Source organism: Lissotriton vulgaris, chromosome 9 (assembly GCF_964263255.1).
Source record: "Lissotriton vulgaris chromosome 9, aLisVul1.2, whole genome shotgun sequence".
Taxonomy (NCBI): domain Eukaryota; kingdom Metazoa; phylum Chordata; class Amphibia; order Caudata; family Salamandridae; genus Lissotriton; species Lissotriton vulgaris.
Window position 1 is genome coordinate 224,826,310 of NC_141697.1, and position 24,452 is coordinate 224,850,761.

Genomic DNA, 24,452 nt, shown 5'->3' on the forward strand with positions numbered 1-24,452 from the left:
TGTTTTATGGAAGATGTACGCTCCTATTGGCCAAGGTGGATCAGCCGTCCCCAATAGGAATTTTATTATTTGGCTGCCCAACGCCAGTGGGTGACAAAATGGTTGGACGGTAGATATTTGGAGGATACCGCAACTACGCAGAAGTCCTGGACACACTCAAATTTACCATTTGTTCCACCCCATTGCTAAACCCAGCACAATTATATCTAGGCCTGGCCCATAAATGCTACAAACGGTGCTTATATCTTACCCGCACAACACTCCCGTATGCCTTGATCTTGCCACTATTGGGGACGTCAAGAGGAATGTTGGGCACATCAGATATAGCATTGGCAACCTGGCACGCGGCAGACTTGCACACTCTGGGCGATTTATATAGAGACGGTGCAATATTATCATTTGAGGCGTTGGTCGAAGAGTCTAGGTTGCCAGAGGGCTAATTCCTTTTGCATACCTCCCTTTTGAAGGCTCTGTCAACCGTCTGGGGAGATCTGGCAACCCAACCACCGACGCATCTAGTGTTGCAATATCTGCATGTTATGGGGGCGGGATCGCACACAGTACACTGGCTAGTGGAGGTGTTGTTTGCACACACATTGAATCCGATGCAGCGTCTTCGCGTTAGATTGGAGACGGATAGGGGCCGACCTTGGACAGATAAGGAATGGGACGCCATATTAGCAGGAGCCACGAACATACAGAGAAACTCTAAATTTAAGCTCATACAAACATATCATACAAAGGGCATACCTCGGGGGCGCTAGAGAGCACGCAAGCCGAATGGCCGAACTGCTGTGAGGCTCCTGCCTTCTGGAACTGAAATCCTGCATTTATCCTTGTCTAAATGAGCACAACAGTCGACAAAATTCAGGAATGTGGCCGCGCTAGCTCGGCTCTCTATTTGGTGAGAGTTTTGGCGTAAACCAAGACTGGCAGCCACCATAATGGGCGATGAGAGATGTGACCGAGCTGGCTAATGGAGCGTGAAGTAATCAGAAGGCAGCGGCAGAGCTCAGGAAAGCCCGAGGCCCCACACGTGTACACCGGGCCACAAGTGCTGGGAGCGGCTGGATCACAGCGTGAATACCAGGCGAGGGGTGCGCGTCTGCTGGGTCCGTAGAGGACTAAAGGGGAGAGCTGTGTGAGGGCTCGTAAGAGCGCGGAAGATGCAGCTGTAAATTGACGGGCTGCGTGAGAGGCCGGAGCGCGCAATGAAGACGCCATACTGTTGGAAGCCGTGAGTGCGCTGCCCTGAGACCCGCCATGTGGAAACCCCCCCAAGGAGCGCATTGGCAAGCAGAGGTGCCGGAATTAACTGCCGGCGGCGGGCGCTGTGATCGCGCTTCCGTTGAGGTGCACAGAGAGGAGGAGAAGACGCGAGTACGAGGGGAGACCGCTTTGACTACGGAGGATTAGGGCCGGGACCTCCGCTGGATCGAAGCATGGGGAACTTACCAACGGCATAGGCAGGACCCGCACAGGCAACGTGCAAAGCTGAACATTAGATTCCACACCGGGGGGCACAGAAAAAGAAGCAGAAGCGGGCCGTCATTCCTGCCAGAGGTGGCACTGACATTGCAAAGGTGAGAGGGGGGGGGGGGGGGGGGCAAAAAGATCGAGAAGAAGCCACTACAATTATAGCAGACGGCCCCACAGCAGCATAGAACTTTAAGAACTAGACTTGTGCAAGTGGTAGACAGTACTGGCTCTGAGGCTCCACACTGGGGTGTGAGGAGGCAGACTTGGGAAGCTGAACCCCCCAGGGAACTGAGGTGAAAAGAGCTGCAGTAAGTCACCACGCACAGTGAGGAGAGGCACAGCCCCCCCGAACAGACCTCGAAGCTGAGGAATTGAGGGTGAGGACTGCACCCCCCCAAGTACGCTTGGAGCACCGTGTGGGCAGACCCCTGCGGCATCGTGTCTGTGCCCCTTGTCAATAATAACAGGGGCGATGACTGGCGCCCAGCCCTGCACAGATTGTGACGTTAGACGCTGGGTTGAGTGGCACTACTGCATCAGAGAGTCGAACTGGAACATTTTGGGCGCAATGGGGAAACCGGATGCCAAACAAGCTAAACTGAGCTTCGATGCTGCAAGGAAAGGAAACAAACACACGCAAGAGGGTCAAGACTCTATGGCTGCGCACCACAGTGGCGAGGGGGCCCCATCACAGACAGCTGATATCAACAGTATCCTGCAAGAAATGTGACGGTGATGGATAAAGTGGATCGTATGTCTTCGAGGATGGATGCAATAGCACACAAGTTGGATAGCCATGACAAACTTGCCGCTAAGCCTTCACCAGGCGAGGTCACCCCCACTCCGCTGATCCTGCCCGCTGCCTGCCTGAGCCCGCTGCCTGCCTGAGCCCTGCTCTGCTGCCTCGTTGCTGCCTCGTTGCTGCCTTGCCTCGTTGCTGCCTTCTGTAACTTTCCCCCCTCCTGCTGCCTCGTTGCTGCCTTCTGTAACTTTCCCCCTCCTGCTGCCTCGTTGTTGCCTTCATCGTTTTCCTTTTCCCCTCTGCTGCTACACTCGTTTTTCCCTTCTATTTTTCCAGTTTGCCCTCTGTGTACCCCTTTCCCCCCTCTGCTGCCCTCCCCCTTCCTTGTGTCTCCTCCCGTTTGCCGGACGACCCAGCCGCTGCTGAGCCGCCCTCAGACCTCCTTCCCGCCACAGACCTCCGCCGTCTCCGCCCCCCTCCTGCCCATTGGCCGCCCCGCTCCCGCCACCCAGCTGACCCGCCCTCCCGGCTCCTCACTTTTGACGCCCCCAGAGCGACCGCGCAGCGGACGCACGCAGCGGGAGCGCCGACTGAGCCCCGAAGGTGCGCCAAAGGTAAGCCCGTCTGCGCCCCTCCGCGCCTGGACCGCGCCCAGTGCCAGGAACCCTGGCACTCCCAGACACCAGCCCACCCGCCGGACCTACGACGCCACCGAGCTCAACGCACTCAACGCCGGCCGGATCCCGGGGTGCTACCGAGCCACCCCGAGACGCACCCACGGACCCTTCTGCTGCCACTCCTGCAAGTTCACCTGCATCCGGACCTGCACTACACCAGCACCGACCAAGACGAGCACCAGCAGCAGCCACCTGAAGTGCATCCTGCTCAACACCCGCTCAGTCCACAGACACGCTGTCGAGCTCTGGAACCTGCTCGATACCACAGCCCCTGACGTCGCCTTCCTCACGGAAACCTGGATGAACGCCTCCTCAGCGCCCGACATCGCCATCGCCATCCCGGACGGCTACAAGATCATCCGAAGGGACCGCGTCAACCAGACAGGAGGAGGCATCGCCATCATCCACAAGAACAACATCCGCATCACGACCAACACCGACGACACCCTCGCACCCGCCGAACACCTGCACTTCCAGATCCACATCAACTCCAAGACCACCCTCAGAGGCACCCACATCTACAGACCCCCGGGACAACACACACAATTCAGCGAAGACATCGCCGACTTCATCAGCCCGCACGCCCTCCCCTCCGCTGACTACATCCAAATCGGGGACCTCAACTTCCACCTGGAGAACAACAACGACCGCAACACCACCACCCTGCTGGACAACCTCGCAAACCTCTGACTCAAGCAGCTGGTGACCACCCCCACACACACTCGACCCTGTGTTCTCATCCAGCAAGGACATCACCTTCAGCCACGCCACCGGACTCCACTGGACGGACCACAGCTGCGTCCACTTCAGCTTCAGAAGGACCACGATCCACCACCACCAGCAACAGGTTGCACGCAGAAGCTGGAACAAGATCACAGCCGACCAGCTTGCGACTTCCCTGAGCAAGAACCCTCCCACCGGCGCATCGAACCCCAGCCAGGCGGCCACCAACCTCACAAAGTTGATCAGCAACTGCGCAGACAACCTCGCCCCTCTGAGGACCCCGCCTAGCAGACCCGGCAGCAAGAAAGCCCCATGGTTCACCGACGAACTCAAGAGCTCCAAGAGGAACTGCCGAGCCCTCGAGAAAGCCTGGCGCAGAGACCCAACACCGGACAACATGACTGCCCTCAAGCTCGTCACACGAAAACACCACCAACTGATTCACACCACCAAGAAAACGGCATTCAAGAAACGACTGGACAACAACGCACACAACAGCAAGGAACTCTTCAACATTGTTAAAGAGCTCTCCAACCCCAACGCCGGAATCAACGACATCACCCCTTCACAAGACCTCTGCAACTCCCTCGCCTCCTACTTCTACAACAAGATTGCGGACAAACACAACAGCTTCAGCACTCAACCGACGCACGCCACGACCGAACCACCGCCCCCCACCACCACCCTCCACGCCTGGACCCCGATCAGCACCGAAGACACCGTCCGCACGATGAACTCCATCCACTCCGGATCTCCGACCGACCCCTGCCCTCACCACGTCTTCAACAAGGCCAACGCTGTCATCGCACTCCACCTACGGGACATCATCAACACCTCCTTCGACACCGCTACCTTCCCGGAGAGCTGGAAGCATGCCGAACTCAGCGCCCTACTTAAGAAGCCATCAGCCGACCCCACCGACCTCAAGAACTTTCCGCCCCATCTTGCTGCTCCAGTTTCCTGCAAAAGTCATCGAGAAGATCGTCAACAAGCAGCTGTCCGCCTTCCTCGAGACGAACGGATCCCTCGACCTCTCGCAGTCTGGCTTCCGGGTCAACCACAGCACCGAGACCGCCCTGATCACAGCCACGATGACATCGGAGCCCTGCTCGACAACGGAGAAACAGCGGCCCTCATCCTCCTAGACCTCTCCGCGGCTTTCGACACTGTCTGCCACCGTACCCTAGTGCAGCGCCTTAGCAACGTCGGAATCCAGGAGAAGGCACTGGAGTGGATCATCTCCTTCCTCGCCAGAAGGACACAGAGTCCGCCTCCCCCCATTCAGATCAGAAGCCACCGAAGTCATCTGCGGAGTTCCTCAAGGCTCCTCGCTCAGCCCAACCCTCTTCAACGTCTACATGAGCCCCCTCGCAGCCATCGCACGCCAACACAACCTCAACATCATCTCCTACGCCAACGACACCCAGCTGATCCTCTCCCTCACCAACGACCCCGCCACCGCCAGAGCCAACCTACACGAAGGGATGACAGACGTAGCCAAGTGGATGATGAACAGCCGCCTGAAACTGAACTCGGACAAGACGGAAGTCCTCATCCTGGGATCTTCACCCTCCGCCTGGGACGACTCCTGGTGGCCCCCCGCCCTGGGCAGCGCACCCAAACCAACAGACCACGCACGCAACCTGGGCTTCATCCTGGACTCCTCCCTCTCCATGACCAGACAAATCAACGCTGTCTCCTCGTCGTGCTTCAACATCCTGTGCATGCTACGTAAGATCTTCCGGTGGATCCCCACTGAGACCAGGAAGACGGTAACCCAGGCCCTTGTCACCAGCCGTCTTGACTACGGCAACTCCCTCTACGCCGATACCACCGCCAAACTCCAGAAGAGACTCCAGCGGATCCAGAACGCCTCAGCACGTCTCATCCTGGACATCCCCCGGCGCAGCCACATCTCCGGACACCTGAGAGACCTGCACTGGCTCCCGGTCAACAAGAGAATCACCTTCCCACTCCTCGCCCACGCACACAAAGCCCTACACAACCAAGGCCCAGGATACCTCAACAGCCGCCTCAACTTCTACGCTCCCACACGCCAGCTTCGATCGACCGGCCACGCCCTCGCCGCCGTCCCCCGCTTCCGAAGAGCCACCAGAGGGGGAAGGTCCTTCTCCTACCTGGCCGCCAAGACTTGGAACTCCCTCCCGACCCACCTCCGCCTGACCCAGGACCACCTCGCCTTCGGGAAGCAGCTCAAGACCTGGCTGTTCGAGCAGTAGCGGACCCCCCCCTCCCCTAGCGCCTTGAGACCCTACGGGTGAGTGGTGCGCTTTATAAATGCTTTGATTGATTGATTGATTGATTGAAACTTATTACGGTTATGGAAAGACGCATATCTGACACCACCGCTGGCCACACAACACAGCTCTCGAGAACGGATAACCTATTGCGAATAAAAGCGGCCAAAAAAAAAAAAGTACTTGGAAGCCAGAAGTAGACGCAATAACATTTGCGTCGTAGGTATTCCAGAATCAACCAATATTGGGCGGATGGAAGACTATGTCGAAAAGATGTTGCAGACGGCTATTGGGAAGGAAGCGTTCCCCACGCAATTTATAGTGGAAAGGCCCCATAGATCGCTGGGACCTAGACCGACGCCGGGTAACCTCCCTTGCCCCATAATTGCAAGACTGCTGAATTATAGGGACCGGGATGTGGCCCTGCAAGCAGCTCGGAATAAGCAGACACTTGCGTATGAGGGCAACACCTTCTCGATTTATCCGGACTTCACGCCTATGGTGCAGGAAGAGAGGCGCAAGTTTATTGATGTGAAAAAGAAATTGAGGGCGGCACAAATAGACTACGCGCTACAGTACCCTGCAAAACTCAGGGTAATGCATCAGGGGAAGCAAAAATTCTTAACCAACCCGGAACATTCGATGGACTTCATCAGTGAAACAGGCGACCCGAGGTGGAGGAAACAAAGAGGCCCCACAACAAGCCAATGCCGATAATCATCCTGATGACTTATAAAGATCTTCTTGAAAAATCCGTCATGCACGCCACGAGGTGATAGTAAGCGGATTGGTGGGTAGGGGTGAGCATGCTGGCTGCCCAGAGGTGAGACACTTCCAATTGACTCGTTTGACCTACTAATCCTGCGTTCCAGGCTATACTCTCCTCTCCGAGCCCGGACATTCCATCCCGTGAGGGCTTGGGAAGAGCGGAGTAGCTGCGCTGCTGCTAGATATGTCCCCCAAAGGGTATTCCCCCAAAGACTAACATCGCACAATACGTGCGGGGATGGTTCATTCATGTTTGCACAAGTTGGGAACTGGGGAGGGGGGAGGGACGTGGATTCTGGCTAGATAGGATTTTCAGTGGGCGGGGGAAGGAAGGGAACACAGTTGGGGAGTCTTGTTTTTGAATGGGGGGGGCTCAAGACGCCTCATTTAGGGGGATATCGCTAGATGATGAGTGCGAAATACTTCATTGTGCTCAGGGAGCTTCGATTGTATATGACTTAAGGCCAGATTGGTGTGCTAATGCATGGTTAGCAATAGAGATGCATACATTGACCTGTGAGTATGGCTGAGGTGCGCGCAGATACAATTAATATCATTACATGGAATGTACGGGGGTTGGAAGATCCCAGGAAAAAGAGACACATACTGGCATACTTGGACAGACATAAGGTGCATATCGCAATGTTGCAGGAAACTCATTTCGACCGCCAAAAACCAGTCGTCTTTGCTGCCAGATGGGCAGACTATAGAATCTTTTCCTCCTACTCTACGTATGCAAGGGGCACGGCGATACTGATTAAAAAACAGGTCCCCTTTCGGATGGAGGGAACCTCATGGGACTTGGAGGGAAGGTGTTGTCTGGCTTGGGGACACTTAGGAACTGTTACGGTCACGTTTGCATGCTGTTACGGGTCGAACACGGACTCTCCGGGGTTTTTCGATACATTGTGGGCTAAGATATTTGAGATAGATTCCACCCATGTACTTTGGGGAGGGGACTTTAATGTGACCTATTGCCCTGGATTGGACAGATCGCAACCCGCGCCGCACGATTACACCAAGTCCCAGGTAGTGCTACGAGACATTACATCCAGATATCAGTTGACCGACGCCTGGAGACACACGCATCCACACGCGCAGAAAGGTACACATTTCACGGCACAGTCACAGACATGGGCCAGATTAAACTATTACTTGGTCTCCAGAGGGAAACCCCCTGCAATACAGACGGTAAAGCACCTACCAAGAACTTACTCAGATCATACGCCAGTGGTGCTGGTGCTCTCCTCTGCAGATTTCTACACACCTCCCATGGCGACTCCATGCCTCCTGTCTACTTGACTCTGTATTCCAGGAGGTCGCAATAAAAGATTCGGTGAAGAGTGTCGAGACCATCTGGGAAGCATTTAAAGTGACAATAAGGGGGTTCTGCATAGCTAAAGGGACTGGGGTCCTTAAGAATATACTACGTGCACTGCAGAAACTTGAAGCAGAGCTAAAAACTCTGGAAGAGGAAATAGCCAGGGAACCTGGGGGCACAGCGCAGGCAGCATTTCAAGATAAGCTTACGGGGTATTTGGATGAGGCTCGCAGAGGAACGCGGTTCCGGGGCAAACATTGGGTCGCACGGCAGTATGGTGAAGGGGACAGGCCAAGGTAGGCTTTAGCACAGAAAATAAGGCAGCCACGTTGCATTAACTATGTAATGGTAGTGGAAGATAAGGAGGGGAAGACATGCCGGGATACAGAGGACATACTTAAGGCCTTTCTGACGCACTATGAGCAGCTCTATACCACAACTAGAGCGCATAAGCTTGATTTAGAGGCGTCCTGGGAGATATAACGCTGGGATGGCTTAGTGATGCGCAGAGGGCATTCCTGTGCGCACCGTTTGAACTTGTTGAGGTGCGAGAGGCCATAATGGGACTGCAGTCCGGGTAAACCACTGGGACAGATGGCATCCCAGCGGAATTTTACAAAACGTACGTAGATCTGATGGCCCCTATACTCACGGAGGGGGAGGTATACGAAGACGCACTAGAAGTGGGACACCTGCCAACCTCAATGAGGGAAGCGCTTATACGATCATTGCTGAAACCGGGGAAAGTGCGAAGATTCTGGCCAAACTGGTCGCAACTCGCCTGAGCTTGCTTATGGAAAATGTTAATGTTAATGTTAACGGGGGTGCTTCTATAGCGCAAGGCTACTCCAAGGAGTGACCAGCGCTGTCAGAGCCTCACAAGTCCAGAGAGGAGACAAAAAGGACAGGTGAAAGGAGCGTAGCTTGTAAGGGGCTGTATTATTGCATAAAAAGCAGGGTCTTCAGATCTTTACTGAAAGCCAGCAGATTGGGGCTAGATCTGAGAGAAAGGGGGAAGTTGTTCCACAGCCGGGGGGCAAGATGTTTGAAAGAGTGTCCGCCACATCTAGCACGACGGATCATGGCGTGACTGCCCTGGCCTGGGTTGAAGAGCGCAGGGATCTGGAAGGAAGATAGAAACAAATCCATTTTTGGAGATAGCGGGCACCTGTGCCATGCAGGGCCTTAAAAGCGTTGGTCAGGGCCTTGAAAGTGATACGCTTCTTTATGGGCAGCCAATGGAGGGTTCTGAGGAGCTCACTGGCCCTGGCTCTCCTAGTGAGGCCAAAGATTGCACGGGACGCAGAATTTTGCACAATCTGGAGACGCGATAAAAGGTATTCTGGCAGTCCTAGGTACAGGACATTGGAGTAGTCCAGGCGCGAGTCAATCAGGGCCTGCACAGAGGTCTTTCTGTGCTCCAAAGATAGGAGCGGCAAGAACTTCCTCAACATCTTCAGGATCGCAAAACATCTGCCGGCCAGGCCCGATACCTGGGCCTTGAAGGAGAGGCAGTTGCCTACCTGAATACCCAGGTTCTTTGCAGCCTCTGAGTCGCTGACCGGAGGGAACATGGCGGATGGCCACCACTCTTTCCATCTGAGGTCCGCGGGGCAGCCGAAGAGCACTTCGGATTTGTGGGAGTTACACTTGAGGCTGTGACGACTGAACCAGTCGAACACAGCCCCAAGGCAACCCCGAATGGACGCCCCGTCAAAGTCGTGGCCTCTGTCGCAAGTGAACAGGAGTTGTGTGTCGTCGGCGTACGACACGATCGGGGCCCCAAAATCCTCAGCGAGTGCCGCCAGAGGGGTCATGTAAATGTTAAAGAGCGAAGGGCTCAGAATTGAGCCCTGCGGAACTCCGACCTCCAAAAGCGGCATCGCAGCAGAAAAAGGTGGGGCCCAGATGGTTTGCTGGCGATTGGAGAGAAAGGACCTAAACCATCTAAACACCGTCCCCCTAAGACCCACCTCCCAGAGTCTAGATAGGAGGCGGTCGTGGGGGACGGTGTCAAAGGCAGCGGAGAGGTCAAGCATCACCAGCGTAGCTTTTCCACCCCTGTCCAAGGTTTCTTTGATCGCTTCGGTGACCTCAAGCAAAGCTGTTTCGGATTGGAGCGAAAGCCAGACTGGGATCTGTGTAATATATCGTTTGTCTCAAGAAAGTGGGACAGGGTCGTGTGGACGTGTTTCTCGACCACTTTCGCAAGAGCTGGCAAAAGGGAGATGGGTCTGTAGTTGGCATGAGATTCAGGGTTCAGGTTGGCTTTCTTAAGCAGGGGCAAGATGAGGGCATGTTTCCAAGACTGAGGGACTTCACCTGTGCTGAGCGAAAGGTTGAGAATAGGGTCAATGAGGTGGTTGAGAGTGGGGGCCATTTGCACAAGGAATTTAGCAGGACACGGGTCAAGAGGGGAGCCAGATTTTAATTTGGAAAGGCGGTCTAAGGAGGACTGGAGGGACAGTGAAGGAAAATTCCGAAGGGAAGGAGCTGTCGAGATCTGGGCGGGGTCGAGAGACCAAGAAATGGGCGGGTTGTTTAAGTTAGAGGTCCTAAAGGAAGTCTGGATAGTCCTAATTTTGCTGGGGGAAAAAACAGCTAGTTCTGAGATCCAGGACTCTAAGTGTGAGATTTTGGTAGTGGACCGGGAGGGGGGGGATAAAATCCTTGACTATCCTGAAGATTTCTTTGCAAGAGTTAGAAGCATCCTCTATTCTGCTAGGCCTTTTTGCTAACGGTGATATCGTGGTGATATTCTCTAGTCATTGCCCTGTAGGTTTCCTTAGAGCTGGCGTCATAGTGTTTACGCCAAATCCTTTCGGCTTTTTTACATTGCCGTCGTTTGACGGCTAGTGCCGGGGAAAACCAAGGGGCAGAAGATTTCACCGAACGTGTCCTCGGAGGTAGGGGAGGGGCAAGGTCGGCGAGTTGTTGGGTCAGCCAACCCTGCAATTGATCAAGGTCCTTTTCCAAGGAGCCAGATAAGAGGCAAGGGTGGGTCTCTAAAGCCTTCGACAGCATGTCTGGGGAGACTCGATGAAAAGCTCTGGAGGGAGGCGCATGGCGCCACTGTCCGCTGTCTACGCTCTTTTTTATAAGAGGAATCTCAAATTCCGCTAAGAAGTGGTCTGACCACAGGACAGGAGCAAGGGATGTCAGGACAATAGGAGTAGTAGAGAAAATTTGGTCTAGTATATGTCCTTTACAGTGTGTTGGGGACCGCAGATGCGGAAGGAATCCTAAGAGTAAAATGATATTGTTAAGATTAATACTGTCCGAGTCATCCACCTTGTCCATATGAATGTTAAAATCGCCAAGGAGCAAACAGTGGTTGGACCGGAGGCATAGTGTAGAAATCAGCGAGTGGAGTTCTTCAAAAAAAGTGCCCGTAGGGCCAGGGGGCCTATAGACCAACAACTCTATACATGATTGCTGAGGTGATAGGGAGAGGGAAAAGGCAAGAACCTCACATCCCGTGAGGTTGTCCAAGGGAAGGATAGAGCATGTGATGCGCCTGTCAATGACCAGAGCAACACCACCCCCCTTCCCACTGATTCTGTCTTTTCTGTAGATAACATGGCTAGGGGTGATGGCAGTGGCAATATCAGGTCCTGCTTGAAAACTTGATCTTTCCCGATCAATCGGGATTCGTGCCTGGCAGGGCTACTTCCAATAATTTGAGAAAGCTATTTGCAGTTTTAAACAACGTATCGCCTGAAATCCCGATGGCCGCCATTTTTTTAGACGCTACCAAAGCGTTCGACTCCATAGAGTGGGATTATATTTTTGGAGTGATGCTGCGTATGGGTTTCCCCCTGCTGTACTTGTCGTGGATTGAGCTGCTATACTGCGGGCCAGTGGCGAAGGTCCTCAAACCGTCACACGTTGCAGACTTTTGGCATCACTAGGAGGACGCGGCAGGGGGACGCTGGCAGCGGCACTACGGCAGCGCCAAAATGACAAGGCACTCCGATGTAATCTGCGCCAGATACTAGTGTCACTATACGCAGATTACATCACATTATACATGCGCGACCCACAGCAAAACCTAAACCCGATTTTAAGAGAATTCATAGTGTTTGGGCGGCTATCGGGAGTCCAGATAAACTGCGCGTTTCCCATTGGATTTCCCACTAGAGTGGTGTGGAGAGGAACTGAAGTACTTGGACATTAGAATCACCAGAGATAAAGAGGAGCTAATGCGAATGAATTATGGGACGGCCATGATGAAAATAGAGGACTGTGTGACGCGCTGGGTATTACTACCCCTTTCCATGGCGAGACGCGCTTCTTTGATAAAAATGGTGGTACTCCCACGTCTGCTATACCTTTTTAGGTCGAGGTAATATCCGGTCTGCTGAAGGCAGAACCGGAAGTACCGAGATTTAATGTTTCTTAGTGTGGACTATATGTCCCCCCTCTGTTTTTGCCTTTCTCCCATTGGCTGGCTTCCTAAACGGAGGCCAGCCATTGGAGGAGAGAGCTGTCCTTCCGAATAGGCTCTGTCCTTTTCGGATTTGGAGGTGTGTTCGGTGTTCTTCTTTCCACTTTTAGGCCACGCCCATTCTGAGAACACCGAACACGCCCCCGAATCTGAAAAATTTCTGAAGCTTGAGGCCGCCATTTTCCTGCTGGTAAATTTGAGGTAGGCTGCTCTTTCCTCGTTCGCCGTCTTTTTTCCCGCCCCGCCCCGGGATACAATGTCTTTGTTCCCATAGTATCCCGCCCCCCTCCCGCTGTCCGTGTCTTGGTTCCCGTTGTATCCCGCCCCCCCTCCCGGTGTCCGTGTTTTTGTATCCCGCCCCCCTCCTGATGTACCCGGATCGTCACCTGCGCCGCCATGACCTGCTGCCGCTCCACTGGGTGGCTCCTCCCAGAGCTCGCTGTTGTGCTAAAAGTGTCAAGACTACGGCAGGTTCATGAAACTGGTGGTTAATGCTGGTCTTTTAATTTGTTGTTTTGTTTACCCGATTGACGTCGTTTTGCTGGGCAAGGCCTATTTTGGTTTTGTTTTGACGTCGAGTAGTGCTTGGCGGCTGATCAGTTTCTGGCGGTAGTAGTGGGATTTCACCCCTCCTCCTTCGGCCGCCGGTACCAGCTCTAAGCAGCTGCACCAGCAGCACAGGGCTTCATGGCGTACAGTCAAGGGGGCACCAAGAAGAAGGTCTGCTACTACTATGGCGGGGAGTTGAATGGCGGTGTATTTAATAAGATGTATTTAGCACTGCTTGGAGGGTCGGTGGGAGAGATATAATTTATCTTAGAGGGGCAGAGGGTGAGCTCATTACAGGCTATCTCAGCACTATATCTTGTGAGGGGCAGCGTGCACGGTATGATAATGTGCCTGCTAATTACGCGGGACTTCTGTGCTCTGCCCGCGTGCCCGTAATCCATACAATTTAGGGAAACGTGATATTCCTCATGTTTGCACACACATAAAATCGTGCTTAATTGAATCGCTAGAGCGTTGGTCCTGCTGCAATAAAGCTTGCATGCAGATGTGAGGAGGAGAAGGGACGCAGTGCTGCTTAGTCGCCTGCTCTTGGCTTGCTTGGGAGGGATGGGTGGAGGAGAGGATGCGACTCCCCATGGAGGTGTGAGCTGTGAGGAGAAATTCTGCCAGGCACTTTCGAGTTTCTTTTCGGCCTGCGCTTCCGGGCGGCTCGCTGCTTGTAGCAGCCCGTGGCCCAAGGAGGACCCGAAGCCTACGGTCAAGGCAGGCGTTGCGTGAAGGCAGCTCCCGCCTTCAGAGGCGCTGGCTCCAAGGAAACTTTCACGATACCGGTTGTGGAGATGGCACATTGAAATGCAGAAGCAGAACGGAAACCCAGCCAGATCCGGCGAAATAAACAATTCAGCGAGCCCTGCATGTGACCTAAGAACCGTGGCGCCTCGTACACTATTCTGCAAACAGTTATCAAATCTTTATGTATAACCAGTATCGTTTGAACTAGGGCGGTGCGTTCACTCCTGCGCCAGAGAGCCAAGAAAACCCGCAGGCCACAAATGTGAATCCTGCACTGACAACCAGGCCTTCCTCCCTAGGGGTCGCCGAGATGAGTACTTTCGAGCTGAGAGACAATGTGTAAAATGGTGCATGTCATTAATGCTTTCTGCAAACATTGACATTGCCATGGTGAAATTCGAGCCTGCTCTCCATGTTTCTGAAAACTTTGGCAGGTGCATAATCCCTGATGACAGAGAGGGAAGCGGTTAGCAGAGAGAGGTGGCGGCGCTCACACATGCCTCCAAGGCCGAATACCAGGAGAGCTCTCTCCATACAGAAGACGTGCCCAAAGAGCCTAATGCGGCCCACTGGAGGGTGGCTTAGAGATAAACAGGAGGACAGAAAGTTGCAGGGACGGAATGCCATGCGTTCCCCATCATTGTGCAACATCCATGGAAAGAAGGCATGTGTTTTTCTTGTTACATGTGGGTTTTTATGGGCGTGTCATTTTAAGGGACACACATGGGTGAAAGGTACGATACGACAGCATGTGATGAAAATATATAGTAGAGGGTGCCTGTGGGGAAAAATAGGTTTACGTTCCTCTAGTCCCACACTTGCAGCAGATTTTCAGTGATTTATGGCCCGGCAATTTTGTCCGTTAATGCAGATGATCCCTTAGAAAGAATGTGGCAGAAAACAGGTATTACGAATATGTTAAGTATAGCCTCAGGGAGAACCCATTTTTAAAATGTCCATTAACTGATACAAAGGTAATCTGCGCATCAGCGCTGAGCATGAGGGGCATACATCACGGACATGCACCAGCAGAAAACTAATGTGTTGCAGGCTCGCATTGTTCATGATAGAACCTTAGTTGCTCTCTTTCCCCCGCTCATATCTCTTTCTCAGACACATACAATGCTTTGAAGCCATCATTAGGTACAGGAGGAGCGCCAATGATCTGAGATGCAACATGTCTGGGTAGGACAGTCAGCAGTTAGACACATGCTAGGCTGGTGAATAAGGGTGGAATTCAACGGTCTTCAGATAAAGTAGTCAGCAGCCTGCACACTGTAATCAGGTACAGTTCTGATGTATGAGCAGAGTATAATGCAATCGGTCATACATTTGCGAGCGATTAAGCTATTGGCATTGTAAATGACAATGCCATTTATTTAACGATTAAGCTATTGGCATTGTAAATGACAATGCCATTTATTTAACGATTAAGCAATTGGCAATGTGAATGACAATGCCATTAATTTATGATTTAAAAAAAAAAAGTCATGAGCAATGCCAATAGCTCTACCTTTAATAATGCGAGACCATTGCATTGTAAATGCTTGTTTTGAATATCCCCTTTTATCCGGGCACGCACTCTTTTAAGATGCTTAAAACAGAGATAATAAGATTGGTGTGGGGAGGCAAACTGCCTAGAGTGCAAAGGGAGGTTATGAGCCCAACCCTATTCAATCTCTATGTCTCACCTCTAGCAACTATTGTGGGAGGATATGGTCTGCGCCTGGTGTCCTATGCCGATGACACGCAGCTGGTCATCTCCCTTTCGCGTGCGCCCGGTCTTGCAGCGGACATCTTCAGGGTTTGCATGCAAGATCTGGCAACCTGGATGTCCGCAAACTGTTTGAAGTTGAACGGTAGCAAGACCGAGGTGCTCGTGGTGGGGGGAGGGCCGTCTGCTTGGTCGTCGGCATGGTGGCCCCCCTGCCTGGGAGAAGTCCCAGTCCCATGCCAGGAGGCTAGGAACCTCGGAGTGTGGCTGGATGCGGATCTTGCCTTCGGCCCCCAGATCAGTCGGGTGGCAGGGGTGTGCTTCGGCGTTCTGAGAACCTTAAGGAAAGTATTAGATCTCCTCCCTATCGCGGCTCGAAGGACGCTGGTGCACGCCCTGGTCACTTCGCGATTAGACTATGGGAATCTGTTGTATCTGGGGGCCACGGGCAAGGTCGTGGGCCGCCTACAAGTGCTGCAAAACGCCGCGGCGCGTTTAGTCCTTAGGCTCCCCAAGAGATCTCCCTCTAAAGCAGCGCTTCAGGCTCTCCACTGGCTCCCTGTGGGGAAAAGGGTGGAGTTTAAAGCTCTTTCACCATGTCATCGCATTTTGAGCGGCAAAGCTCCTGCTCTGCTTCAGAGTCTGGTGACCTGGTATGAGCCCACGCGCAATCTCCGATCCTCCCGAACTGGGTTGCTAAAGGTTCCAAGAGTAAGGAAGGCTCGCATGGGAGGGAGATCCTTCAGATACCTCGCTCCCAGGTGTTGGAATGCTCTACCTTCAGAATTGCGATTGGAACCGTCTGAGACCATGTTCAGAAAGAAACTTAAAACCCATTTATATAGTAGGTAGACTTCTGAAAGGGCGGGAGGGGCAGCTACTCCACTTATCATAGCGCGGGGACACGCCGGTGGCATAACCAGGCGCTTTATAAATATCCAATAATAATAATAATAATAATAATGACAAGACCCTATTCACAAGGTGGTTTTGGCATTCCGGATGTTGAGCTCTATTTTTTGAGCGCGCAAGCCCAGTATGGCTGGTTGTGGGTGAAGCAGCCGAAATATATGTCCCAAATAGCATTGGAACATTGACTTTCGCACCCTAAGCCACTAGAAGGAGCGCTATATGTTGCGATACCAGTCAAAGAAATAACACCTAACGCACTCGCGTGCACGATAATAGCGTGGCGGCGCATAGGATGTATGCTGGATGTCCTAATGCTGTACTCTCCGTTGCTGCCTCTCATCTACCACCCTGCAATGCCGTTGTTACAGGAGAGGGTCTTTAAGAACTTCCAACAAAGGACGAGTGTTCATACATGGGGGGATCTATATCACGAAGGCCAATTTCGCACTGTTGATCATATGTTCCAAACGGAGCAGAGGACGCCACTGGATGTCTTTGTATATATCAGATTGAGACAAGGTATAAGAGCACTTACTCCTGAGTTCCCAGCGGAGCCGCAAGCGCTAGCCCCACTGCAGCATATCTTAGAGAGAGATACAGCTAAAAGACTGGTGTCAATGATATATGCGCTGGTGCACTCACATATAGTTACCCCGCCCCCGCGAGCGCGCAGAAAATGGGAAGAAGAACTAGGCCAAGAACTAACCAGATGAGCAGTGGGGGAAATTTTGTTCGCAGACCGAGGGCGTGTCGGCCAGCAGCAGGCTACGGTTAATTCATTACAAATTCATACATAGGATGTATTATACACCAGCTAAGATGTATAGATTTAAGTTGAGAAGTGATGATAGATGTGACAGGTGCCGAATGACTGGAGCAGACTTTTTACATTTAGCATGGGGGTGCCCCGCTGTAACTGAATACTGGGAACAGGTGATTGGTGCATTGCGCGAAATGATAGATTCATCAATAGAAGCCTGACCACAAATGTCGCTGCTAGGATGTGTCGCAACACTAAGGGCAGAGTATCATAAATTCACAGCGATGGCGCTCCTTATGGCCAAAAGGCGGGTGGCTTGTAGATGGGGCAGGGGACGTGCTCCCAAGTTTAACGAGTGGGTCTCTGACTTAAAAGTGTGCCAGGAGCGGCTATCAGACCATGCGGAATTGTTGCCCATGGCTTCCAGGCCCAAGGATATATGGCCCCCACTGAGGTGCTATTTGCTGGCTCATCCGCGGGGAGAGGAGTAAGCGGAGACGTAGGACTATCGGAGAGAAAGGAGGGGGAGATGATCCTAACAGAGGAGGGGGGAGAATGCAGAGAGAACATACTAAGTGGAGGGCAGGCAGAGGGAGAAGCCGGATAGAACAAAGCGATACTTTAAATGTCATAAGATCGTACACTGTGTTCTAGATGTAAAAAAATATGACAGGACGTGCTAATGTACAAATGAAGCGTTGGGATAGTCAAATGCCCTGGGATACGCACAGCTCTAGTGCTGGCATTGTACTACCAAAGTCACCTGCGTGTGCCAAAGTGAAATATGTATCATACTACTATGTAACCATTCTGAGCTGAATGTATGTATAAGATGCTACTGAAAGGTAATTATGTTTTTCGTTCTGTATTATTTTTGATAAACAATAAAAATATAAGGTTAAAAAACAAAAAGGGCATACCTCTCACCGGACATGATAAACAGATACTTTAACACCGCCGCCTCTGCATGTGTACAGTGTCAACTAGACGCAGACCTGCTTCACATGCTGTGGGCTTGAACATCTCTTCAGCATTATTGGCGAGAAGTAGTCACAACTTTGAACTACTGTACAGACATGTAGTTGCCAATGTCATGGGAAGCCCGTCTCCTAGGGTTCTATGCCAGATCTAAAGAAAACAAAGTCGCCTCGAGATTTCACGATCTAGGCGTAATTACTGCAAAGTGCCTCATAACCAAGAATTGGAACAGCACACATCCTCCAGTAACAACTAACTGGCCGCGCTCATTTCTAACATGAGCACAAGCGGAAAGAACGGTACTGCACAGGGAAGAGACAGCGGGGCTCCGTAAATTCCCTATTGCGCAAGACTGGGACGCACTCCTCACTACACTGCGTGCCACTACCACCATAACTGTAGATGACACCTCTGCCACTGATTTGTGAATACACCCCATGACTATTTCCAATATCTCTAGCTCAAAAATGGGAAGGTATACACACCCAAGCTGCCTCACTAGACATGAGGGTCCCCTCTGCTAGTTGGCAATTACACCTAGCTGCACGCACTGTCCCCTTGTATTGTGTGAAATGGATCCAACAATAGCTCCTCGTACCCTGCCAAGAGAAAATGATTTTGTTTGTATTTTGTTGATTGCAAACTTTCTCCCCCTTTATTCCTTTATATATAATACAGGTCTAAGTTTTGTTTGTATAGTTTTAGATAATAAGATTTATTGGTAATTTTCAGTGATCTCTTTTCGTAAATTGTCACTGGACCGAAACTCTGTTCTTTTTCTGTAATGATGTGATGTTCGGTTCCGAAAAGCAGCAGATGTATGTTCATGTTATATATGCATAAGAATATATCAGTATGTTCTTAGTCCAATGTGTAGGAAGCTGGATGTGTCTAGGAATGATTATAATTTCTAAACCAAGCTGTTGTAGTAATGTGAGCGATGGCACACTGGAATCCCAGAGGGATGTATGACGGTACCACGCGTACTTTTACAACGCGTACCGTTACCACGCTACTTTTACCACGCAAGTCGTTACAACGACTTGCGTGGAGGGGCGCTGGATAGTAAATTATTTAATTTACTATTCCAAGTCCAGTCCCCGTGGACTCTAGGGAAAGGAGTTGGATAGTAAATTAAAGTATTTACTATCCTGGAGCGCCCCCCCAGCGCATTTCGTTGTAACGACCTGCGTGGTAAAAGTAGCATGGTAACGGTACCGCGTTGTAAAAAATGTGTGGTAACCGTTGTATACCATCCCAGAGTGCATACCTACCAGAGATATAAACCATGTCATTAGGAAATGCAACGTCATCACCAACAATATTCTGTAGAATTGCAGGAAATACTCCGATGTTTTTGTACTGTATGTACTATATATACATTTAGAAATGTTGTAAATGAATACAATGACAATTTTGTTTAAAAAAATGCAGAAAATACCAATAAAAAAAATAGAACAGGGGTCTCCAACCTCTTTAGTAATAAGAGCTACTTTTGTTAAATGAAAACCATCCCAAGCTATTAAAATTAGTATTGTAATAGTCACTACATTAGACAAGAATACCTTAGTCGTCACCCTATGCAATACACCCTATGCAATATTGCCAGTAGTGATCACCTCATTACCTCCAGCTCGTTGCCAACAGTAATGTAACAAATGTTTTGTCAGTTCGGACTGCTTCACATGGGTAATACATAACAGTCATAGCAGAAATTCCCTTGGCACCAAAGCAATTATATTAGTAATAAGACTTCCCCATCACCACAAGATGTATCACTCAAATATCAGCTTTAAGTATATTTTGGAAATTGATCCATTTTTCTCCAAAAGTCAGCTTACGGGTTCTGAAAAATACACAGTTTTCAATTTTAGTATACATAAATTAATTCAATCAAGCAAAAGGTTATAATTTAGTAGGCTGGGCAACAACCAGGAGAGCTAATGAGAGGTAGCTGAGAGCTACCAGCAGTTCACAAGCTTCTCATTGGAGAAGCCTGGTATAAGATATTTCAAACCAGCTTTTGGAAACCTTTGAAGGACACACCAAAGAAGTTTTTCCTGCTTTTCTACAATGCAGACTTAGACAAAACCAAATTTCAAATGTATTCATCAACTTGGTACTTTTATCAGGCTGAACATGCCTCGATGGGATTTCCGGAAAATAATGAATACATTAACAAAGTCACATAAAAATGTTGAAAAAATCCAAATCACATAGAATTGCCAACTAAAGAGTTAAAACTATTCAACTAACCCACCAATACAGAGTTTAGAATGTAAAGAAACTACTCAAATATTTTCTTCCTTATTTCACACCTCCGAGCTATGTAATACAAAATCTTAAATTCTACTGATTTACCTTTACTTGACTTTCCTTATTGTGTAGGGCTTCCTCCAGGTCTCTCTTAGAGGACTCAAACATTTTAGTTTGTTCGGTAAGCTCGCTGAACCTTTCACCCCACCCTTCAGCTTCTTGTAGAAGCTAGAGAAAAAGAGGTACATAATATATTAATTATATTGTAAACTGGATAATTACAAAGGAATGTTTAAAGGCAGAGATGACAATCCATTAAAAGCGAGGGCCCTGGCCCCTCACCCCAACCAATAGCAAGTCTTTGGCATTTTTACATGTGCATATTTAAACTTCAACAAATGTATTTTAAAATGTTATACAACCATATAAAGTGTATGTCCATTTCGATCCATACGATGTTTCAGGAGAGGGGTTATATCATTCATTTCACCTTTTGTTCACACTCATTATGGCCTGGTATCCTGAAGCATACTGTAAAACCACATCAGATCCTCGATCTAAAGAAAAAATCCAACTAAAACGAACAAAATAGAACCCTTGTTCCCAATATACCCACACTGTTAATAGTGTAAAAAGTGTCTCAAACAAGTCAAATTTCATGGCTGAAGGTCAGAACTACAGCCACCTTAAAATTGCTCAAAGACTCCATGCTGTTAGGAATACGTTTCAGAGACGTTAATATGTGTATGATAGTTGTGACAAAATCAAATGGAACTCTGGTTTGAACGAATGGTGTGCTAAGAGGCGTCTGGTGTACAGAAGGTATATGGAAGAGTACTATGGAAAACAATGGGATATTCTCAAGCATAGCGAAAATAAAGATATTAACCATATAGTATGAAATTGTCTAGACACAAAAAAGCTTATGAATTAAGGCATAAGGAAATTATTTTGTTCAGAATTCAGTGTGTGGATATTAGGGGGGGAAAGACGTCCAGATTCCTCCGTTGGAAAAAGGTATACAGTCTGCATTTCAGTTAGAGAGACAATCGAATCACACTGTACATAAGTATGTGGTATTTGTATACTATAAACAAAGACACATGAAAGCAAAGTATCAAATGGAAATAAACAGTCAAACACTGATAGCAGAGCAAGTGCGGTTCTGAGGGAGGAAGTGGACAGTCTGTTGTGATGTAGTGCTCTATAACGAGGTGGGTATTCAGCGCTTTTCAAAATTAGTAAAGGATTGGGTCAGTCCTCTTGGATACAGGAATATTGCTCCAGACCCTTGGAGGACACATGGAGAAGGACTGTTCCGCTGTTATTTACTTTGTTATCTCCAGACTGACGGTTATCTGGATGTGGGGGTGCTGAGAACCACTAGAGCTGGTGGACCTCTCGTCCAGATAGGCTATGGTGCTTGTCATAATGACTCAGTAAATAATGTAGCTGGTATTGAAGGTGGTGCAGCCTGGCAGGGGGAACCATTAGAGTACCATGATTCTGAGGGTGATGTGATTGTATTCTTGAGGTCCCTGATGAGATCTGCTGTGATGTGTAGGATTTCTTTCAGGGACGCCAGCCGTGAGTCTAAGAGGCTGTGAACTAGGGTGTTGTCGCCATTTAGATGCAAGAGTATAAGGGTTCTGAAGTTGTGCTCAGTGAAGAAAGGTTTCACTGTCTTAAGCAGATATTGATGGTACCAGCCGGTCTTGGTTTTCTTGGGATTATTTTCTTTTAGGGTGAGTTTGATGTCCAGAGCGAATCCAAGTGACTTGGCCTTGGATAAAAGTCGGGGTTCAAATCTATTCAGGTTCATGTGTTTCAGCTAGGTTTAGCTTAGTTCTTGTTGGCTGTTCTAGGTGAATAACAGGAATTTGGTTTCGGTGAGGTTGAGCTTCAGGTAGGTGCTCTACATAGAAGTCCAAATGAGTTACACGCAGTGTTTGAGGCGCTGGATGTCTAATACGAGGACATTTTAAAGTTCAGCTGTAACATTTTTGGAGGATTGATGTTAGAGCTTCTTTGGTATTTGGACCTTAAAACACAGCAACCAACCATACTGAAAACATTAAAAAGTTAGCTACAGTTATAAAGTGCAATAACATCAACTGATCAAAAAGTGTCTTACTGATCAACATTATACCATCTGCTAAGTCGTATAGTTTAGTTAAAATGCTAAATAATTTAATATGGAATAAGATATTTTGCTCTAATCACCAAGGAAGAATATATATAGTGGCACAGAACTAACATCAAGGGAAATGATGTATCAGATTTAGATTTGTGAAAACCAATCTTATGGGTCTGCATGCCCATATTCCAGAATATTGGGAAAATCTATTAAAGCCTGTGCTTGTGCGTGTCATAATGAGGGTAAAATAACAAAAAGTTTATTTCTGTATTTCCTGGCAATGGATTGAAATCAAATGACTGTGAGCATATCATGGGTAGTTTCCAACAATCTGCTCTGGTCTACTGGCTCCCAGTAAGTTTTTTTTTTAATTCTCAGGATGAAGTAGTAGCGGTTGAGTCTGTAATGTTCCAGTAATGTGCAATGCCCAATCTCTCAAAACATAAACCTGTGTGAAGGAAACAAGGTGCATTACTGATGGTCTGCAAGGCTTGAAGTCCTTCAGTACATAATTTTCCCTAACCCAATACAATAACAGCCTCAGTTGTGCAACAGGATTTATATTTCTGATCCCCTTGTGTGAATCTTAAAATTTCAAATCGTTTTTCACTACCAGAGCCATAAAGAGCTACTCTCTGTACCAGGGCTTTAGAAACCTCTATCGTCGGCGAAATGGCATGTAAACCTTGCCTACGGTCAAAATCTCAGGGTAGCCCCAGCTTTAATATTAAATGATACAATTATCTTATATTCAAATAGCTGAATTCATTACACTCTTCTAAATGAATGTTGTCTAGATAAATGGTGCACTTAAAATATTTAGAGGATTAAAAATCCTAAACTTTGTTTACCCAGCATTAATTTCAAACAATCTCTTCACCAAATATCAAAAACCTATTCAGCAGATTTTGAAATTCCATTGCAGTGTCAGAGTTCAACAGAGTGTCATCCACGAACAACAAAATACATATTTTTACTCCGTTAGAAGAGGGGCATTTTGGCCAAACCCCAGCAGATGATCAATGACACCATTACTCGAAATGAGTGGACAGGGTGGGTGCTAGTACATACCCTTGTCTAAATGTCTTTTTAGAAATAAGTGCCATAGTTTCTACTCTTGGACAGAACTGCACTTTAGCATTGCTATCAATGTGAAGGTGAAAGATTATGCTTAAGACATCATCAGAGCTAACCTTATCACAAAGAACTTTCCATAATGTCTGTTGAGGCACATTGTTGAAAGGCAGATTTAAGATTGACAAAAGCCATGTACAGGGCTAGGGTTTCCATCCATGTGAGCAAAACAAAAAAACTAACAAGATATCTGAAGACGTGAGAGCATAATCAATGTTTATGCAGAGTTTTAGTTTGACCAGCACCATTTCTGAACATACTTTTGCATAATATCAGACTATAATTTATGGAATAGTTATGGCTGCCCTTTTTATAGATAATTTCAGCACCCAAACACGTAGGTGGCAAGGTACCCTTGTGCTATTGCCTTTGCCATGAGTTGGATATGTGGGTCCCATATCTAGATCTCTGTTTTAAAGAGTTCTACTGTGATTTTATTCAGTTCTGATGCTTTACTCGATTTCTGAACTACAGTAGATTCATTTACTTCATCAATATAGGAGCGTACAAGGTTAGTGTCACAGGCAGGCTCGGGTCCTAGATTTAAGACTTCACTGGCTAGACCAGTCACCCTCTGCATACAGTGATCATACAGTGGAGTACAATGTTGAAGCCATTTCTCAGCCATTATATTTGTTTCTGGTTTTCTAAAAGAAGCCTATTATCATTGTGATACAGTATGCCATTATGCTCAAGTATCTTTGTCCCTTAGGGCAGAACTTAGCTCAGGCCATTGGTTCAACACCCACAGTAACTTCTTTGCTCTCGAGTTTGACTTGTAACATGTCCTTGCTACCACTGTAATTCATTTGTGTTTCCTTGAAGAACAGTTAACAAAGGTCGT

General features: G+C 49.1%; 1 protein-coding gene across 6 annotated transcripts in view; it reads right to left on the reverse strand.

Moving 5' to 3' along the window:
* The window catches only part of MIA2 (MIA SH3 domain ER export factor 2), a 702,601-nt gene that overhangs the window by 240,083 nt on the left and 438,066 nt on the right, over positions 1-24,452 (reverse strand). For all 6 annotated transcript variants that reach the window (XM_086937351.1, XM_086937350.1, XM_086937349.1 and 3 more), the window contains exon 14: positions 20,443-20,565. In XM_086937351.1, coding sequence (XP_086793477.1) covers positions 20,443-20,565 — 123 coding nt within the window. The remainder of the gene's footprint in view (positions 1-20,442; positions 20,566-24,452) is intronic.